Genomic DNA, 15,637 nt, shown 5'->3' on the forward strand with positions numbered 1-15,637 from the left:
CTTCTCCACCTGTGTTGCCCCTTTCAGTGACCTGTGGACCTGTACACCAAGATACTCTTGAGGGTTCTACCATTCACTGTATATTCCCTACCTGTATTAGACCTTCCAAATTGCATTACCTCACATTTGTCCGGATTAAACTCCATCTGCCATCTCTCGGCCCAAGTCTCCAAACGATCTAAATCCTGCTGTATCCTCTGAAAGACCTCATCGCTATCCGCAATTCCACCAACCTTTGTGTCGTCCGCAAACTTACTAATCAGACCAATTACATTTTCCTCCAAATCATTTATATATACTACGAACAGCAAAGGTCCCAGCACTGATCCCTGCGGAACACCACTAGTCACAGCCCTTCAATCAGAAAAGGACCCTTCCATTGTTACTCTCTGCCTTCTATGACCTTGCCAGTTCTGTATCCCTCTTGCCAGCTCACCTCTGATCCCGTGTGACTTCACTTTTTGTACCAATCTGCGATGAAGGACCTTGTCAAAGGCCTTACTGAAGTCCATAGAGACAAAATCCACTGCCCTACCTGCATCAATCATCTTTGTGACCTCCTCGAAAAACTCTATCAAGTTAGTGAGACATGACCTCCCCTTCACAAAACTATGCTCCCTCTCGCTAATACAACCACTTGCTTCCAAATGGGAGTAGATCCTGTCTCGAAGAATTCACTCCAGTAATTTCTCTATCACTGACGTAAGTCTCACCAGCCTGCAGTTCCCTGGATTATCCTTGTTACCCTTCTTAAACAAAGGAACAACATTGGCTATTCTCCAGTCCTCCGGGACATCACCTGAAGACAGTGAGGAGCCAAAGATTTCTGTCAAGGCCTCAGCAATTTCCTCTCTTGCCTCCTTCAGTATTCTGGGGTAGATCCCATCAGGCCCTGGGGACTTATCCACCTTAATATTTTTCAAGATGCCCGACACCTCGTCTTTTTGGATCTCAATGTGAACCAGGCTACCTACACACCCTTCTCCAGACTCAACATCCATCAATTCCTTCTCTTTGGTGAATACTGATACAAAGTATTCATTTAGTACCTCCTCCATTTCCTCTGGCTCCACACATAGATTCCCTCCCGTGTCCTTCAGTGGGCCAACCCATTCCCTGGCTACCCTCTTGCTTTTTATGTACGCGTAAAAAGCCTTGGGATTTTCCTTAACCCTATTTGCCAATAACTTTTCGTGACCCCTTTTAGCCCTCCTGACTCCTTGCTTAAGCTCCTTCCTACTTTCCTTATATTCCACACAGGCTTCATCTGTTCCCAGCCTTCCAGCCCTGACAAATGGCTCCTTTTTCTTTTTGACGAGGCCCACAATATCTCTCGTTCTCCAAGGATCCCGAAATTTGCAGTATTTATTCTTCTTCCTCACAGGAACATGCCGGTCCTGAATTCCTTTAAACTGACATTTGAAAGCCTCCCACATGTCAGATGTTGATTTACCCTCAAACGTCCGTCCCCAATCTATGTTCTTCAATTCCCGCCTAATATTGTTATAATTAGTCTTCTCCCAATTTAGTACATTCATCCTAGGACCACTCTTATCCTTGTCCACCAGCACTTTAAAACTTACTGAATTGTGGTCACTGTTCCCGAAATGCTCCCGTACTGAAACTTCTACCACCTGGCCGGGCTCATTCCCCAATACCAGGTCCAGTACAGCCCCTTCCCTCGTTGGACTATCTACATATTGTTTTAAGAAGCCCTCCTGGATGCTCCTTACAAACTCTACCCCGTCCAAGCCCCTAGCACTAAGTGAGTCCCAGTCAATATTGGGGAAGTTAAAGTCTCCCATCACTACAACCCTGTTTCTTTTAATCCTTTCCAAAATCTGTCTACCAATCTGCTCCTCTATCACCCGCTGGCTCTTGGGAGGCCTGTAGTAAACCCCCAACATATAGCTTCGCTGCCCTCTGAGGTGTCCTCTTCCTCAGAGCCATACTGGCCCTATTCCCTAGCTCTCCTTCAATTTTTTCACCTTCTGACCTATTGCTCTGATACCACCCCCCTGCCATACTAGTTTAAACCCTCCCGTGTGACACTAGCAAACCTCGCGGCCAGGATATTTATGTATCTCCAGTTTAGATGCAACCCGTCCTTCTTATACAGGTCACACCTGCCCCGGAACAGCTCCCAGTGGTCCAGATAACTGAAACCCTCCCTCCTACGCCAGCTGTTTAGCCACGTGTTTAGCTGATCTATCTTCCTATTTCTAGCCTCACTGGCACGTGACAAAGGGAGTAATCCCGAGGTTACAACCCTGGAGGTCCTGTCTTTTAACTTTCTGCCTAGCTCCCTGAACTCCTGCTGCAGGACTTCATCCCCCTTCCTGCCTATGTCGTTCGTACCAATATGTACCACGACCTCTGCCTGTTTCCCTTTAAGGATGCCTGCTACCCATTCTGAGACATCCTGGACCCTGGCACCAGGGAGGCAACATACCAATCTGGAGTTTCTTTCACGTCCACAGAAGCGCCTGTCTGTGCCCCTGACTATAGAATCCCCTATGATTATTGCTCTTCTGCGCTTTGTCCCTCCCTGCTTAACATCAGAGTGAGCCATGGTGCCACTGCTCTGGCTGCAACTGTTTTCCCCATTACATTAACACTGCGATAAAGTTACTGTGAAAAGCTCCTAGTCACCACATTCCGGCGCCTGTTCGGGAGGGAGAATTCAGAATGTCCAATTCACCGAACAAGCACATCTTTCGGGACTTGTGGGAGGAAACTGGGTCACCTGGAGGAAACGGAAGCAGACACAGGGAGAACCTACAGACTCCACACAGACAGGGACCCAAGATGGGAATGGAACCTGGGTCCCTGGCGCTGTGAAGCCACAGTACTAACCACTGTGCTATCATGCCGCCTACTGGCCTTGCCAGTATGCCACCATTTCCCCCTAAATGCCACAGGTGGAGTCTATGTGGCTGCTCAGATAGCATACTTGCGTACTTACAAGTGGAGGCTAGTTAATAAACAGAGCAGTTATCCGACAGTGTCAGACCTGAATTATATATGAAGTTTGGGCCTGACATGTGTCCAACTCTGTCGGGTGGGACCCAAGCACTTTGCCTTGCTGTTTGCACAGCCTCTGAACATAAACTGTCCGATCATTACTGAAGCTAGCTTTCTACTTGAAAATCCAATCAAACTATAGTATATATGCCACCAGATATGATCCATTTATATTGCAGGCAATATAAAGCTGCAGCACATGCAAAATCTATGCATAAAGGATGACCACATTCCATTTAAAAAAACACTTGCATCAAGTCCCTATGCTTAGTTTGGAATGAGTCTGAAAGTCTAAACAATTGCTTAACAAGAACTGTACGTACAAGTCAATCACTGGAAAATAATTCAAGGTTTTGACATTGATCTTATAACTTTGGTGTCATCGCTTACTGGTTGACCATGGTGGAATGATATCCAAGTTGGTGAAAAATGAGGTGGTGCTTTGTAACACTGACATACATAAGAAGATACAGGATATGGGAGAGAACAGTGATGTGCTGCCAAACATATGGAGGAAAAATTCCAGTAGCGCAATACAGAGTGAGATCTTATATGAGTGAAAGAACAGTATTAGATACTTGTAAATTTCTTAATGCTACAGTCCGCTAGCTACTTTTGTTGGCAATTTTTTTTCTATAAGTGAAAGCTGAACAAAAAGGAGAGCATTATTAAAATATGGGGCGGCACGGTGGCACTGTAGTTAGCACTACTGCTTCACTGCTCCAGGGACCCAGGTTTAATTACGGCCTCGGGTGACTGGTCGTGCGGAGGTTGAATGTTCTCCCGTGTCTGCATGAGTTTCTCCGGGTGCTCCAGTTTCCTCCCATAGTCCTGCTACACTGTAGCAGGTTAGGTGGATTGGCCATGCTAAATTGCCACTTAGTGTCCAAAGGTTAGGCGGGTTTACGGGGATAGGGTGGAGGAGTGGGCTGAGGTAGGGTACTCTTTCAGAGGGTTGGTGCAGACTCGATGGGCCGAATAGCTTCCTTCTGCACGAACCAGCGGGATTCTCCCTTCTGCGGACTAAGTCCCCACACCGGCGGGAGAACTGGCGCCAACCACTCCGCCGTCAACAACTCCTGAAAGTGTGGAATTCTCCACACTTTTGGGGGCTAGGTGGATGGCGGAGGGGTTGGCGCCGCTCCAGCCGGAGGAACGGCGCGAGTTCGCGCATGCGCCAAAGGGCCAGCATGGTTCCGCGCATGCGCAGACCGGCAGGTGTATTTTGGCACATGCGTGGGGAGTTCTCTACTCCGCGCTGGCCACGGTGGAGCCGGCGCGGAAGGAAGAAGTGCCGCAATGGAATAGGCCCGCCCGCAGATCAGTGGGCCCAATCGCGGGCCAGGCCACCGCCGGGGTCAGGATCCTCCCTCCCCCCCCCGTCCCCCACCGAGGACCGCCCCCGCCAACTTATCTGCCAGGTCCCGCCGTGTGGGACCATGCGTTACCCACACCGGCGGGACTGGCCAAAAACGGAGGGCCGCTCGGCCCATCGGGGCCCGGAAAATTGCCGGAGGGGGGGCCGCTGCCAATGGCCCCCGACTGGCGTGGCATGAATCCCGTCCTTGCCCGAAAAATGGCACCGGAAAATACAGCAGCCGGCGTTGGGGCGGCGGGGCGGGATTCGCGCCATCCCCCGGAGTTCTCCGAACCGGCGGTGGGGGGGTCGGAGAATCCCGCCCATAGGGATTCAATGATTCTATGTGGAGGTATGCTGAAGAATTCAACAAATTAAATGCCTAAAAGATACCCAGATCAGCCATTATCTCTGAATTGTTTTAAATGGTAATGTGAGAAAATAGGTACTTGGAGCACTTGGAGATCAACTCTGATCGGGAAAACAAGAGTTAAAACCTGAGAATTAAGCATCTGTTTATCTAATATTTCTGCCACTGAAAATGTTTACCAGCACTATTATCACTGGAGAAGAATCAAGAGATGCCATCTTAATTGCAAAAGCAATTGGTCACAGTTCATGAGTTTGTCTGAAACATTTCTTTTCACAGCAAGTATTTAAGCTGGTGGACAAGATTTATTTAGGAGATACAATTTTCTTACATTTGCAGACGTCATTTGATAAAGGGACTACACCTCAGGCTTTTAAAAAAGTGAGATAAACAGCTTACAGAACTGTGAGCTGCTCTTGGTAAAAGGAGGAAATGATCAGATGGTGATGAATGGGAGAAAGTGGCCTGGTTGAAGTCCCACGGAGGCTTTTCTCCGTCTCCGGCTGTTGCCACTTTTCGTAAATCACAGTTAGTTTCATTACATCAAAAATGTTCTTTCACAAATCTGCTTTCCATAATTCCTCACTGCTGTGATTAACATTGTTTCAAACATTTGACATGGAAGCACAACGTTCCTGACCACAGGCTGGAAGACAATGTAACAATAAACACTTCAGGATTGGAACAATATAGCCTGTGGGAATCACCTAACAGTGGATTAATTGGTGCAACTAAAATGCATGTTAGCAGTACAAGAGAAATTATTTTACAGTGCTGCATTTGGACCAATCCAAATAGGTGAACCCCCTTTACCAACAGAAATAAATGAGCAAAAATGAGAGCGCCATCCACAGCCAACAACAACAACAACTCGTATTCGTATAGCACCTTTGACATAATAAAGTGTCACAGGTTGCTTCACCGGAGCGTAATTGAGCGAAATTAGGGCAATAATTAGGGCAGATGGCCAAAAGCTAAGGAAGAAAGAGAGAGAGGTGGAGGGAGGGAGAGAGAGAGGATGGAAAGGAAAAGGAAGGGAAAGCAAGGGAAGGAAAGGGAAGGAAAGGAAAGGGAAGGGAAGGGATGGGAAGGGACGGAAGGAAATTGAGGACGCTCACAAACCAGAATTAACTAACAGCACAACATGCCAAAGAATGGAAAGATTTAATTGATGTTGGGTGGACTGCCCCTTTGCACATTTTTATAGTTGCCAGGACCTAACGACTTAAAATGGGCACATGGAGAATTCTGAAGGGGCATTATTGTGATTGTTCTTCAAGAGAGTATCGTATATGGAAAGAGAAAAACATTTGCATGGAGTTGACAGAGGTTTGATTTGATAGATTCAATGAGAGGGACAGGAGCGATGCATCAACATATAACACCACGGGCGGAATTCTCCGCTCCCGCGAAAAATCGGGAAGGCCGTCGTGAACTCGGCCGAGTTTCATAACAGCCTCGGAGGCCGCTTCTCTCACCTTATTCACCCCCACCTGGGGGGCTAGGAGCGGCCCTCCGTAACTATCGGGCGCCTGGCGTTGACGCTTGCGTCAAGGCGGCGCGCCGAGAATGACGCTGCCAGCACGTCTAAGTGACGCCAGCCGCGCATGCGCAGGTTGGCCGGCTCCAACCCGCGCATGCGCGGCTGACGTCACGACGGCGACGGCTCAAACCCGAGCATGCGCGGTTGCCGTCTTCCCCTCCGCTGTCCCGCAAAACGTGGCGGCTTGATCTTGCGGGGCGGCGGAGGGGAAAGAGTGCGTCCCTTTGAGACGCCGGCCCGACGATCGGTGGGCACCGATCGCGGGCCAGTCCCCTCCCGAGCACGGCCGTGGTTCTCACTCCCCTCTCCGCCCCCTACAACCTTCAAACCAGCTTTTGCCGCCATGTTCACGATGGCAGCAACCAGGTGTGGTTGCCGCCATCGTGAACCGGTCGAGAACGGCAGGCTGCTCGGCCCATCCGGGTCGGAGAATCGGCGGTCGCCGTGAAAAACGGCGAGCGGCGATTCTTCCGAGCAGGGAGTGGGAGAATCGCGGGTGGCGCCAGGGGGGCGTGTCGTGAGTCGCCCTGCTCTCCCATGATTCTCCCATCTGGCGTGGGGAGCGGAGAATCATGCCCCACAGATTAGAGAAACAGAGGCTTCATCCTCAACTTCAGGGTTTTCCAAACTGTGGGTTGTGACCCGCGTGTGGGTCACGTGTGGATATCAGGAGGGTCATGGAGCGATTGGTCATGGCATTCCAGATTGCGGGATAAGCACCCAATTGCTGTAACCGGCTTTTAAATGGAACAATGCACGTCTTCCAGCCAGAAGCGGTGGCAAAGAGCAGGCCATGTGCCCGGCATGTACGCTGACATCATGTGCCCTGTACACCCGTGCTTTTGGCGCGATATCACGGAGGAGAGATTCCTCCATTTTCCAGCTGCAAGCATGCTAGGCCTGTGAAGAACTGAAGATGGATCATTTTGTTTTAAGGAAGAGAGGGCCAGAGACTCAAACAGGCCAGGATCTCACAACTGAATCTGATGGAGAGAGCTGCGCAGGAGAGTCCATGGCAGGACAAAGCAGTGCTAGTATTAGCTAAAATCGGGAACAAAGCAGTATAAAGATGATTTCTTGAGGCATGGGGTGCAATCTAAGCAAATTGCAACAGAGCCCCGTGTCAAGCACTTTTAGTTGGCTATTTTCCCAGCGCTCGTAGAGCTGAGAAGGACCATTCTATCGGGACTCTGTTGCAATCCAGAGCCTCAGCGATAATGTCGTGCTGAGACTGCGCTTAATCCCATTTCCTGCACTGAGCAGCTCTACTCAGCAGAACTCCTCAGTGCAGCAGGAGATCGGGATGCCATTTTTAAATGATGCCCCAATCTCTCAACATGACCCCTGGACCCCCCCAAATCCTCAACTCACTTACAAGGGGGTCCTTGGGACAACCCCACACCCCACAGGCAGGGCATCCCCAGCTCGGTCCCTCACACAGAGACAATGCCAGCCTGAGAGTGCTACTTGGGCATAATGGCAATGGCAGGCTGGCACCTGGTTGCACTCTCAGGATACCACTCTGCCCAGAGGCAAATAACCGGGGCCTCCAATCCCCTGGGGTACCCTCCAAGTGCCGTTCTGCCTCGTTCCCCCTTTGTGGGGACCATTACTGAACGACGCTCACTTAAGATCTCCGAGGCAAAGGGGTTAGATCCCAATGCCTTGGGTAGATCAGGCAAGTTGCATATTAGAGTGATGATAGCTATTCACTCTAATATGCAGATTTGCTAAATACAAATTCCTCCTAGAATGGGTGGGATCCAGATCGCAGCGTCTCATGAGATCCTGTTAGATCTCATGAGGCATGGTGCACCAGGTAATTCCTGGAAGTGGCCTCTCTCAGCATCTGCCGACCCCCCAATTCGGGCAGTACGCGGCCGAGAGGTTGCGCCCATGGCTTTGTTCATAAGACCATAAGACCATAAGACATAGGAGTGGAAGTAAGGCCATTCGGCCCATCGAGTCCACTCCGCCATTCAATCATGGCTGATGGGCATTTCAACTCCACCTCCCAGCATTCTCCCCATAGCCCTTAATTCCTCGCGACATCAAGAATTTATCTATCTCTGCCTTGAAGCCATTTAGCGTCCCGGCCTCCACTGCACTCTGCGGCAATGAATTCCACAGGCCCACCACTCTCTGGCTGAAGAAATGTCTCCGCATTTCTGTTTTGAATTTACCCCCTCTAATTCTAAGGCTGTGCCCACGGGTCCTCGACTCCTCGCCTAACGGAAACAGTTTCTTTGCGTCCATCCTTTCTAAGCCATGTATTATCTTGTAAGTTTCTATTAGATCTCCCCTTAACCTTCTGAACTCCAATGAATACAATCCCAGGAACGCCAGCCGTTCCTCATATGCTAGACCCGCCATTCCAGGGATCATCCGTGTGAATCTCCGCTGGACACGCTCCAGTGCCAGTATGTCCTTCCTGAGATGTGGGGCCCAAAACTGGACACAGTACTCCAAATGGGGCCTAACCAGAGCCTTATAAAGGCTCAGTAGCACATCGCTGCTTTTATATTCCAACCCTCTTGAGATAAATGACAACATAGCATTCGCTTTCTTAATCACGGATTCAACCTGCATGTTTACCTTTAGGGAATCCTCGACTAGCACTCCCAGATCCCTTTGTACTTTGGCATTATGAATTTTCTCACCGTTTAGAAAGTAGTCTATGCTTGGATTCTTTTTTCCAAAGTGCAAGACCTCACATTTTCTCACGTTGAAATGCATCAGCCATTTCCTGCACCACTCTCCCAAACTGTCTAGATCCTTCTGCAGCCTCCCCACTTCCTCAGCACTACCTGCCTGACCACCTAACTTCATATCATCAATGTGCCAATGCAAATCAGGATGCAAAGCCCATGTGTGTCATATGCAGGGAAGTACTGGCAAATGAGAGTTGAAAACCTCAAAACTTCAAAAGCATTTGAAGACTAAGTATGGAGAGTTCGAGGACAAACCTCTTGATTTTCATTAGACTGATAAGCCTTCTGGGTGCACTGGTGAACAGTTTTTGTCACCACTTTCCAGAGGAGTCGTTTCAGATTTTGAAAGAGACGAGGTGGGTACAAATTTCTTTTGAGTTTGAGACCCCAGAGTCAATTATTAACTTACAGCTGATTCCAAATGAAGACACTGAACTTCTGCGCCTCCCCTGCGACAGCACATTAAAAGCATGCTACAAGTCAATGAGGCTGTCAGCATTCTGGAGTAGTGTCTCCCAGGAGTATCAAGTGCTGAGTAAAACAAGCATTTTGTTGCTTTTGCTCTTCACAACGACCTACATGTGCAAGGTTGGATATTCCATCCTCACAAAAATGAAGACAGCACAAAGGAACTGGCTGAACTCTGCACCCGATATGCACATTGCTCTCTCCTTCTGTGAACCTGATTGGAGTGAGATTGTGATAACCAACCAGCTCTCACCTGTTGCATTAAAGGTAAGAGAAAATAGTGGGTCGTGATGGTCAGCAGTATGGGTTATGAAGGTCAGCCGGCGTGGGCCACAAAGGTCGGCTGGCGTGGGTTATAAAGGTTAGCCAGCATGGGTTATGAAGGTCAGCCGATGTGGGTCATGAAGGTCAGCCAGCATGGGTTATGAAAGTCAGCTGGCATAGGTCGAGTCGGTCAGCCGGTGTGGGTCGCGAAGTTTGGCTGGCGTGGGTTGTGAAGGTCACCGACATGGGTCACGACATTTTTCATTTTTCATTTCATTTTTCATTTCACGAAGGTCGGCCGGTGTAGGTTATGAACGTCGGCCGACGTGGGTCACAAAGGTTGGCCGGCGTGGGTCGCGTAGGTCAGCTGGCATGGGTCACAAAGTTTGGTCAGCATGGGTCCTGAAGGACAGCCGCCATGGGTCACAATGGTCGGCGTCGGTCGCAAAGTTTGCCGGTTGATAAAATTGTACCTGGGAAAAAGTTTGAAAACCACTGCTCTAGTTTCTAACGAGATAATCGGAGTTACGCTGCTGTCGGGAGATACCAAGGAGTAAGTGAGGGAGAATTGGGTGGGACAAATGCGCTAGGTGCGCAGGAGGATCAGCGAACCACGTACACATGTTTTGGGCATGCCCTAAGCTGAGGGGGTACTGGGAGGGGTTTGCGGGGATCATGTCCCGGGTGCTAAAAACAAGGGTGGCGATGGGTCCAGGGGTGGCAATTTTTGGGGTTTCAGAAGACCCGGGAGTCCAGGGTGAGAAAGAGGCCGATGTTTTGGCCTTTGCTTCCCTGATAGCCCGGTGACGAATATTATTGGCATGGAGGGACTCAAAGCCCCCGAAGACTGAGTGGTGGCTTGCGGACATGTCAAGTTTCCTGGGTATGGAGAAAATTAAGTTCGCCTTGAGGGGATCTGTACAGGGGTTCGCCCGAAGGTGACAACCATTTATTGACTTCTTTGCGTGAGAGTGAGCGTCAGCAGGGGGGTGGGGGGGGGGATTACCGGGTCAGAGGTGCCCAGACACAGACTGCCATTTCCGAGGTTGGCAAGGTTTCTGTGCACCTCACTGACCACCCACCGCGGCCCCTGGTTGCTCAGAGCTACACCCGCTGTATAGCTGCAGCCACCCCATGCCTCTACCCCAACCCACCAACTCCCCCACCCCAACCCCTCCCACTCCCCACCTCCATACCACAACCCCTCCCGCACTATATGTCAGGTTCTATGTGGACCGAGCCCACCAGAATGTCTGGGCAACAGGGTTCATCGCCATCGCCAGGATGCCCCAGGTTCAGGGGTTGATCGACAGGATGCATATCACCCTACGTGCACCGGCGCATGAGGGGGTGGTCTTTGCAAACTGAAAGGGGGTCCTTCCCATGAATGTGCAGCTGGTGTGTGACCACGAGATGTACATCATGCACATCTATGTGCACGACACCTTCATTCTGGCACACTCGACGGTTCCCAACATGTTCGAGGGCGGACTGGTGACCATGGTGCAACATGTGCGGCAGGACCGGCGCATGGCTAATGGCGGCACAAACATCCCATCCCACCCCCTAGCCAATAACCCCCTCCCATGGCCACCTTCCCTACACCAGACAGTCCCCCCCCACCCATACCTGCAATCCCCTCCATAATTCCTACCTGCCTGACTACATGGTGCGAGTCTTGGGTTGGCAATAACAACAGGCCTGCTCCCTGGGATGGAGGATTATGACCACCCGCTCTAGTGCTCATCATTTGACAATGTCTGACTCCTGCCCACAGGAGCACTTTCCATCGTCCACCTAGGTGATGCCTGCATGCGAGCTGGCCATTCCAGCACATGATCTAACTGACCCATTGGGGTGGCGGATGTGGGGAGGGGGTGTAGGGGTTGGGGGGGGGGGGGGTGGGGGGGGGGCGAGAAGGGTATTGGGATACCGTAAGGATACCACAACTCTGGTTCCCCAATGCCGACTTACACCTCGGCGATTGCCCTCCTCTCGGACCCACCGACCAGGTCTGGTGCCCGCCGCTCCAAAGGCCGCAGGCCCGGCAGTACCCCTCCGGTCTTCTCTCTCTCTCCCTGCAGTTGTGCGCCACTTTCTCCTGGAGGCGGGCAGGGGGGGACATACTGAAAATGCACAATGTTCGGCAGTCGGGCGCAGGCAGCACAAGGGGTGGGCAGCTAGTCGCCTTTGGGACTCGGGCATCCAGCCATGGCAGGCGGTATGGGTGTTGGCATCTGGTGCAGGGTGGGGTGCAAGCAGATGCCGATGAGTGGATTTCGACCACCCTCTGGGGTGGGGGGGGGGGGGGGGGGGGGGTTGGTTACAGGTGATTGGGACAAGGGTTGGTGCCAGGGGCATGGTGCTAGCTACTCACCCTGGCCACCCTGAGGCTGTGCAGCTTTTCCCCGCCCTTGCTGTCTGGCCCTGGCATTGGGGCCCATGACGCTCATGGCCGCTGCAACCTGCACCCAGACCCGACGTACGGCAGCGGGTGGCAGCCTCCTTACCACCCCGGGGAACAGGGTGTCCCACCTCTCCTCCAAAACGTCCAGCCGGGTGTCAAGCTCCGCATCTGCGGGCCAGACTGCTGCTCTTCAGGCTGCTATCTTGTTGGCTGCAATGAGTGTGTGTGGGGAGTGGAGGGCTTATATGCGGCTGCAGCTTGTCAGCCTCTTGAATGCCAATATCTCCTTGGGCGAATCGGAGACCGCTTTTCATTGGAATTGCTCTTCTATGTGTTCCATGGCCCAGTGATGCTGGTGTAGCCCATTAACGGTTCCTGAATTGCTCCGGGACTGGCGCCTCTTCCGTGGTGGTAGAATACCACCGTGTCAGTCCCGGCGTCAGCACTTAGTCTCTTAAATGGAGAATCCGGCCCCTAGTGTTTCAATGTATAGTGCATTTGCACACTGTTGTTAATAAACTTAACGATAGAACCAAAAGAGTAAACGTGCCCAAGTTATTTGTATTCTGCACCATTAATTCTTTCAAAATGGATGTTAACAAAATTTGATTTCTGCAGAATAGACTGCAGAAACATAAATCATTTTGTTTCCTGCTGTTCCTGAAAACGTGGTCATTTTTGGAGGACAGCGCTGATTACGTGCAACTTAACGAGAAGACCTGTGACAAATTGAGGGCAGCATACACCTTCTAATTTATTTTGAAATATTTAGGGTCGGACTTCATGATAGATTAACATCTGACAATAATAGCTGGCTCCAAGTTAGAATTGAGACAACTATGAGGGAGGGAGTCCAATTGTGCTTCACTAGACCAGCAGCTTAAATGACAGTCTATCCTCCACATAAGGCATGTATGTTGGTTCCCATTACAGGTCTAGTGCTGCACCATCCTCTGGTCAATCAAAGTGACAACTGATACTGCTAAACGTCTGCAACCCTGCTGTAAACACAGAAAATCCCATCCCAAGCACAGACACACCAACCTCTGGGTATTGGACCACTAAAATCCTACACAGCTCACAAAAACACCGACAGAAAAATTCAATTACCACAACAATAATTAGGGATTCATATCGGAATATCAAATGATGCACTTGTTCAACTTGGAATTAGCTGACGGCATGATCGGAATGAAAAGGTTGTGGGTTCAAGCTCCATTCCAGAACCAGAGGACACGCACTCAGATAGCCATTTCAGGATGGTACTAACGGAGCACTGCGTTGTTTGAGGTGCCATCCTTGCAGATGATGTTCGCTCAAGACTCGGCAACTATTTGGGTTGAGGTTAAATATTTCAAGACAACATTTTGAAGAAGAAACGGTTCTCCCAATGTCCTGGTCAACACGCCTCACTTTATCGTCATCACCAGATCAAAGAGTAGCTCGGAGTATGCAGGTATGCTACTCGGCTGCACTTCTCAGGAAGGTACCAAACTTGATTCCTGGTCTATACTAACTTAACTATTTTCAATGGTCAGATGATGAAAATTGGCCGAAATGTTGCCAGCTGGGGTTAGGGGCACCATTTGGGATTCTAGCCTCTGAATGCCGTTTTAGTGGCTCTTGCTGGAATGAGTGGCGACTGGGTTATCATCAGCTTTCCTTGTCAAAGTCTGAATAAACCACTTTTACCGGCTTTCTAGGCTCACAACTGTAAAATGACCACATCGACAAGGTAGGGAAATGGGGTTAGTCCCCGAGGAACTTTACTCAATATTGGTGAAGAACTGGGGAGAAGAGGTAAATAATTCGACAAACACAAAACAAATAACAAATCGTAATAACAAAAAAATCATGGACGACTTGCAATGAGCTGTAAGATTATCCACATTATCATTAGATAAATTCACATTTCCCAATTCTTAACCATCAGCGTCTGGGATCCTCCAAATTGATTTGTATTTATGGGTTTAGCTTTTTTTTTAATGACTCAGTTGAGAATTAGAACTACTCTGGAGACAGAAATTATTCAGATGAATGAAATTTTGACAACAAAAGTTTCAGGAATAAGGGACTTGTGGTTTAACCCAGAAAAAGCTGATTGCCATTTTAAGATGTTTGACAATTATTTACTGAATCTGTAAAGAATAAATCCTTGTTTTTAACCATTGGAACTTAAACAGTCGATTCCGCTTGAACTAATGCAGCACAACCATTGTCTTTACAGAGTCAAACGCTGTGAAAAAATCATCCTCATACTGTGTAACTACACAGGAACTTTGTTGAGTTATGCTGCAAACAGTCATTGCAAGTCTTAAAATGGCTCATTACTTCTGTGCACAGGTAATTTTAATTCTATCATTTTGATCACTGCAGCTTCCAACCTTCAAACATCCGATCTAGACGCAGTCGCTTTACTTTATGTTTGTCCATGAGCGACACGAGGACAGGGTTGAAGGGTCAGAGGTTGGCGCCACACCTTCTACTGCAGGATTCCGAGGGAAAGAAACACAAATCCAGTGGGTATGATGTACTGAGAGGTTTCAACAGCTTCTTCCTCACCTAAGAAAACAAAATGCAGATACTATATTTTCCAATTGCATTTAGAATGTTAGAATTGATCGATCTACCTATCCTTCAGATTTTAAGTTTGCTTTTTTTAAAAATGGTGCCATAAAGGAACATCGCAACACGAGGAGGCCATTCAGCCCCTCGAGCCTGTCCCACCATTCGATGAGACATGCCTGATCTTTGGCCTCACCATATCCCTTAATATCTTTGCGTAACAAAAATCTATCTCTGCTTTAGCACAGTGGGCTAACCAGCTGGCTTGTCAAGCAGAACAAGGCCAGCAGCGCGGGTTTAATTCCCGTACCAGCCTCCCTGAACAGGTGCCGGAATGTGGCGACTAGGGGATTTTCACAGTAACTTCATTTGAAGCCTACTTGTGACAATAAGCATAGAACATATAGAACAGTACAGCACAGAACAGGCCCTTCGGCCCTCAATGTTGTGCCGAGCCATGATCAACCTACTCAAACCCACGTATCCACCCTATTCCCGTAACCCAACAACTCCCCCTTAACCTTACTTTTTCTAGGACACTACGGGCAATTTAGCATGGCCAATCCACCTAACCCGCACATCTTTGGACTGTGGGGGGAAACCGGAGCACCCGGAGGAAACCCACGCACACAGGGGGAGGACGTGCAGACTCCACACAGACAGTGACCCAGCCGGGAATCGAACCTGGGACCCTGGAGCTGTGAAGCATTTATGCTAACCACCATGCTACCCTGCTGCCCCATTTTCATTTTCATTTCATTTTTCATTTCAAAATGACAACTGATCCAGCTTCGACCACTGTTAGTGGGAGAGAGTGCCAAACCTCTACCACCCTTTGAGTGAACAAGTTCTTCGTAACATGGCCGGTTTCGCCCTAATTTTTAGAATCTGCCCCAAGTTTTGGAATCTCCAGCCAGTGGAAATAGTT

The 15,637-nt window shown here is 49.6% G+C and overlaps 1 protein-coding gene across 2 annotated transcripts in view; it reads right to left on the reverse strand.

Moving 5' to 3' along the window:
* The window catches only part of ctbp1 (C-terminal binding protein 1), a 394,244-nt gene that overhangs the window by 347,621 nt on the left and 30,986 nt on the right, over positions 1 to 15,637 (reverse strand). The window contains exon 2 of one of the 2 annotated variants that reach the window (XM_038793325.1): positions 14,529 to 14,706. In XM_038793325.1, the coding sequence (XP_038649253.1) occupies positions 14,529 to 14,577 (49 nt within the window). In that variant the 5' untranslated portion in view covers positions 14,578 to 14,706. Of the gene's footprint in view, positions 1 to 14,528; positions 14,707 to 15,637 lie in introns of those variants that run through there. The other variant, XM_038793324.1, reaches the window with a different exon arrangement.

Source organism: Scyliorhinus canicula, chromosome 3 (assembly GCF_902713615.1).
Source record: "Scyliorhinus canicula chromosome 3, sScyCan1.1, whole genome shotgun sequence".
NCBI classification, from domain to species: Eukaryota; Metazoa; Chordata; class Chondrichthyes; order Carcharhiniformes; family Scyliorhinidae; genus Scyliorhinus; species Scyliorhinus canicula.